This window comes from Cucurbita moschata, unplaced genomic scaffold (genome assembly GCF_002738365.1).
Source record: "Cucurbita moschata cultivar Rifu unplaced genomic scaffold, Cmos_1.0 Cmo_Scf00002, whole genome shotgun sequence".
Classification (NCBI taxonomy): domain Eukaryota; kingdom Viridiplantae; phylum Streptophyta; class Magnoliopsida; order Cucurbitales; family Cucurbitaceae; genus Cucurbita; species Cucurbita moschata.
This window is the reverse complement of record NW_019268518.1, coordinates 2,329,876-2,335,519: the sequence shown is the minus strand read 5'-3', so window position 1 is coordinate 2,335,519 and position 5,644 is coordinate 2,329,876. Positions and strand designations below refer to the sequence as shown.

Genomic DNA, 5,644 nt, shown 5'->3' with positions numbered 1-5,644 from the left:
TGACCACCGGTCCACTTGGCTGGACCGGCTAGTCCAGTCCAACCGAACTTGTTAGGGTGGATAAGAAAGTGTACATATTAAAATTACACATCACTGCTCTTTTTATTAAAATGTGCTAAAAAAAATTTTAATTTTTACATATTTTAAAATCATTCTACCCGTAAGTAACATCATAAATTTATTAAATCTAAGGAAACTCACAGCTCTCTCGGCTCAAATATAAGAAGAGATGAATTATCTCAATAGAAATTAATTACTATATTAAACTACAATACAAAGAGATTAATGATTACATTACTAAAAAAACGAGGGCAAGATTGCCGTTAAAAATTATCACAAAATCCAAACCCTAATACCCATCTTGCTTTCCCTTTTACAGTCTCCAAAAAAAGAAAAAGAAAAAAGGAATTTTCTTTTTAAAATTAATTTAATTTAATTTAATTTTTGGAAACTCTATTTCCTGCGTTAGTTAGCAAAGTTTTGCCTTTTGGAGTTCAGCTTTATGGGCTGCCACTATTTTCCACGTGTCCTCCATCAATTCGTCGGTGCACCGGCGACCTGTCAATTTGACCTTTTTCCCCTTCGCCCGTGCCTACTTACATTACAGCACCTCTCTACCCATTCGCATTATCCCACTTCACCGCACCCCGCTTATCCTCTCTCTCTCTCTCTTTTTTTTCTTGAAAATATCAATTATTAAAATAATTACTTAAATTCCAAAATCCAACTTGTTCTAATAATTGTATTCCCCCACTTTTCGTTTTAATCCCAATATTTACTCCAAAATGTATCCGTTAAATAAAACAAATTACCCCCTATTATTGAAACAAATTAACCCCTATTATTGAAACTTTGTCGGTAATTGGGGTTACTCATAATAATTTCAGACACATTCATGAGTTTAGAAGGTATAACCATTACTAATGTTCATTAACTATTTTAATTTTTTATTATTATCAATATTTTTTTTTTAATTAATCATAAAATTTGGTTAATTTTTATAAGTTTCAATGCAAAGGGGGAGAGCCTGATTGGTTACCATTAGGATAAATAAATAAATAAAAGAAACCCGACCCGAATGGAGGTCAAAACCCGGTCAAGAATGTCTTGCATTGGTACCCGAACATCATCCTATCACACCAATCCACGTGGCCTCCTCCCTTTGGCGAACCCTCTGGAATCCAATGACGCCTTTTTTCCGATATAAAATGAAGCACAAACCTTGTGTCCTCTGCATGTGCTAAGCCACTCCTCATCATTCACAGATATACACATACCTCACACCATGTCCACCTCCATTCCTCCATTGTTTCCGGCCGCTGCCGCTATTCTCCTACTCCTCCTCTTTTCTCCTCCGGCAACAGCCCAACACGATTACCACGACGCCCTCCGAAAATGCATCCTCTTCTTCGAAGGCCAGCGCTCCGGCAGACTCCCTCCGGACCAACGCCTCAAATGGCGTCGCGACTCCGCCGTCCATGACGGCTCCACAGTCGGAGTACGCATTCCTGTTCTTTCCTCTTACACACTGGAAATGTGATTCATTTATTTATTTCTTTATCCTCTTTTTTTGGTTGCAGAGAGATTTGAGCGGCGGGTACTACGACGCCGGAGACAACATAAAGTTTGGGTTTCCGATGGCGTTCACTACGACGTTGCTGTCGTGGAGCATTATCGACTTCGGACGGAACATGGGATCGGAGCTGGGGAATGCGCTTAAGGCCGTGAAATGGGCGACCGACTATTTACTAAAAGCGACGGCGGTTCCCGGCGTGGTGTTTGTACAAGTGGGCGATCCTTACTCCGATCATAACTGCTGGGAGAGACCCGAGGACATGGATACGCTTCGTACTGTTTATAAAATCGATGGAGCCCACCCTGGGTCTGACGTGGCAGGCGAAACCGCCGCTGCCTTGGCCGCTGCTTCCATTGTCTTCAGATCACGTGATCCTTCTTATTCCAGATTGCTGCTGAATCGAGCCGTTTCGGTATGTCGCTTTCACACCCGATCCCAGTCCCCATCCCCTCCTACTATTTTAAAAATAAATAATATAAAAGTTACCGTCCGCAGTAAACGGGTATTAACCGTGTTTTTTGTTTTACTACTTTAGGTGTTCGAGTTTGCTGACAGACACAGAGGAGCGTACAGCGGGAGCTTGAGAAGGGCGGTGTGTCCGTTTTACTGCGACGTGAACGGTTATCAGGTAATGTATTTATTTAGTTTAAGATTAAACGTGGAGCGTGTGATTCGTTGAGGGAGTTAGAGATGATTGAATGTTGGGCGTTGGATCAGGACGAGTTGCTTTGGGGAGCGGCGTGGTTGCACAAGGCGTCAAGAAGGCGCGTGTACAGAGAATACATTTTCAAGAACGAGGTGGTGCTCAGAGCTGGGGATACCATCAACGAGTTTGGTTGGGATAACAAGCACGCGGGAATTAACGTCCTCATTTCCAAGGTTTCTTTTACTCTTTTACCCCTCCCAAATATATATTTATATTCCTGACCGTTGCGTAATTCGATGTCGAATATTATTACCGTGTTTCCTGTTTCCGGTTTGGTTTGGGTTTCTTTTTTTTTTTCAATGGTGACGTGGGTGATCTCAATCGCCACGTGGCTTTCAGGGGTTTGATGGTTTTCCCATCTTGCTGCTGCTGCCCATGGTTAGAAGATGGGATGAGCAAAGGGATGCATGTGATGTGACGAAAAGGAATGTTAGTTGGCAGTGAGGGAAATAAAAGAAGGAATTATTCCAAGTACTAAATAAATAAATAAGGAATAATACTAATAATTGTATGTTTAAAATTATTGGATAAGGTGTTTTTTTTGTGTGTTATTAATAATTGAGTCTGTGATGAGGATAATGATAAGGGCATGGAATTTATGGGTTTGAAATGGTGAGGGAGCATTTTATCCTCTGCCCCCATCATCCATCATCCCCATTGAAATAAAAAGTGATGAATATCCCGATGATGAAGTGAATAGGAATGGGCAATTTTGTCATCTCACTTTCAACTGGGGCGGGCCCCCCACCCGGATGAGTGGGTTACTGGTGGATTCATGTGCTTAAAGTCTGTGAACTTATAGTTCCTTCACATGTGCTTTACTCACTTTCTTCTTCCCTTTGATTGCGACTTTCTTCTTTTCAAATCCAAATAATTTATATTCCTTCTAAATTACAAATATATAACTATTAATCACCAAACCAAATCTTAATCTTTTTTTATTTAAAAAAAATGGCAGGAGGTGTTGATGGGCAAAGCAGAATACTTCTCGTCTTTCAGGCAAAATGCAGATGAGTTCATTTGTTCAATTTTGCCTGGAATTTCTCATCCTCAAGTTCAATATTCTCCTGGTATTAAAATTATTATTTATTTATTTATTTATTTACTTATTTATTATTATTATAGATTTATAATTTAGGATGGGATTGAAATGAATTGAATATATAGGTGGGTTGATATTCAAGGCTGGAGGAAGTAACATGCAGCATGTTACCTCCCTGTCTTTTCTACTTCTGGCTTATTCCAATTACCTTAGCCACGCCAATCGCAACGTAGCATGTGGCGCTTCTTTAGCGTCCCCCGCTATGCTCCGCCAACTCGCCAAACGTCAGGTAACCTAACCTCATACTTCATTTTATTTTATCTTATTTTAATCAAAAAATAATTCTTCCTTTCTTCAAATAGAATGTATGGAACTATATAAAACACTACAATGCCCACCACACCCATTATCCCTCATACCGACATGTCGTTATGGGGTCACATAATTACTTTTCTAATCCATCTATTTCTCTATTAATTAATTGTTTTATTTTTCTATAATATAAGAACGCTGGTGGGGCCCACCCAAATCTAGGGTCTAATAAACAAATGAAAAAAGAACCAACGGCTAGAGTTTGTCTTGTCTGAGGTTTAGCTATGTTTGTTTAGTTGTCTGTGAGTGCTAATACCCAAAACAGTGTATTTTTCTTTTTAATACGTTGGACGTTGATAAATTTAACGGCTATGATTTCGTGGACCCGACAAGTTTAATCATCAATCACACGTTACTCCCCCCCAGTACTTTTGACCAATCGGGAACATAAAAGTTACCTTTTTCCGATTTCTGATTTATATCGGGTTTCGTTTTTTGTTTGGGTCCCACCAGGTGGACTATATTCTAGGCGATAATCCACTACGGATGTCATACATGGTTGGATACGGTGCGCGCTACCCTCTCAGGATCCATCACCGGGCCAGTTCCTTACCGTCGGTTCGAGCGCATCCTGGTCGAATCGGGTGCAAGGCGGGTTCGAGGTACTTCCTGAGTCCGAACCCGAACCCGAATGTGTTGGTGGGAGCGGTGGTGGGTGGGCCCAACGTGACGGATGCGTTTCCAGATTCGAGGCCGTTTTTTCAAGAGTCGGAGCCCACTACGTACATCAATGCACCGTTGGTGGGCCTGCTGGCTCACTTTTCGGCCCATCATTGATGGAAACGGAGAAGCGTGGTGGGTATGTACGGTGTAGGAGAGATATTATTGTATTAGTAGTGTAGTGGTGCGCGAAGGTCACCCTGCCGTTTGTTATTTTGCTAAGATTATTCCATATGTTCTATCAATTCCGCGATTAAAAATGAACGCTCTCATTATTATAATATTTCTTTTGCTATGTTACAAAATTATAATATGGTTTTTAATTTACTTAATTGTGGTTCACTTATTATTATTATTATTATTATTTATTATTATTTTTTTTAATGAAATGGGTTTCATTTTATTTAATTTTCATGTAATTTATCAAATTCTAAACTAATTCATTATAAAAAATTAATTAAATAGACTAAATTATCACATAATAAAGCTAAGCTTAAAAAAATTGTAAGTTGGAAAGAAATAAAAACTTTTTATAAAGGGAATAAAATAATTAAAGGATAAGGATAAAAAAACAGGAAAACAAAAGGTGGGTTTTGGTGGGTATCAAAAGCACAAAGGAGCAATATAAAAAAGTGGAAATTTGATTGGAGTTGTTGTTTGACCAATGACAGAATATAATTAAATACTCTCTCTCTTTTTCTTTCCCTTTCCCTCTTTGTCTTCTTCCACCTTCTGCCGCACATTTGTCCACTTTATGGCCATTGCGTATTACTTATTCTGCTTCTCAGTGTCCGAAACAACAACAAGAAGAAGAAGAAGAAGAAAAAGAAGGTCTTTCTCCCCAATTTGATGAGGTTGTAGCGTTGGTGGGTGATGGAGGGAGTGGAAATGGAGCTTGAGCGACGTACTAAGTTTCTTAATGGCCTTATTTTGAAGAAGAAGGCGGTGGAGCTGCAAGAGCAGCCCCATCCTCCTCTTAATGTTCGCGTCAGAGCCTCCGATATGTCATTTCCCTTGCAGAATCGGGCTTTTACCTCCGCTCGTCAACTCCTCGATTCCATGCCTGCCAAGCTCGATACCAAACGCCTTGCTCTCGCCCTTAAAAAGGTAACCCAAAAAAATGCGTTTTCATGGTTGCGACTTCCTGACAACTGCAGCTTCCTTATCCAGTTTTCTTTTCGAACTTTGGGTTAGAGAGTTTTTTCAGGGATGGTTATTGGACTGCTTTGAGTAGTGCCTGGAAGGTGTTTGATGAAATGCCTTTTTTTTTTTTTTTTTTTTTTTTTTT

At 39.8% G+C, this 5,644-nt stretch overlaps 2 protein-coding genes across 3 annotated transcripts in view; both read left to right on the top strand.

The window, feature by feature from the left end:
* Positions 1–1,226: 1,226 nt before the first annotated feature.
* LOC111463065 (endoglucanase 8) lies at positions 1,227–4,656 on the top strand. The gene is made up of 7 exons (XM_023106882.1): positions 1,227–1,498; positions 1,581–1,988; positions 2,112–2,204; positions 2,294–2,455; positions 3,241–3,352; positions 3,450–3,613; positions 4,150–4,656. The coding sequence occupies exons 1-7, from the start codon at positions 1,286–1,288 to the stop codon at positions 4,471–4,473; spliced, it is 1,476 nt and encodes a 491-aa protein (XP_022962650.1). The 5' UTR covers positions 1,227–1,285; the 3' UTR covers positions 4,474–4,656.
* A 384-nt stretch (positions 4,657–5,040) lies between these two features.
* Positions 5,041–5,644, top strand: part of LOC111431264 (dynein light chain 1, cytoplasmic-like) — a 3,377-nt gene continuing 2,773 nt past the window's right edge. Inside the window, exons 1-2 of one of the 2 annotated variants that reach the window (XM_023067849.1) lie at positions 5,041–5,143; positions 5,178–5,463. In XM_023067849.1, coding sequence (XP_022923617.1) covers positions 5,230–5,463 — 234 coding nt within the window. In that variant the 5' untranslated portion in view covers positions 5,041–5,143; positions 5,178–5,229. The remainder of the gene's footprint in view (positions 5,144–5,177; positions 5,464–5,644) is intronic. The other variant, XM_023067841.1, reaches the window with a different exon arrangement.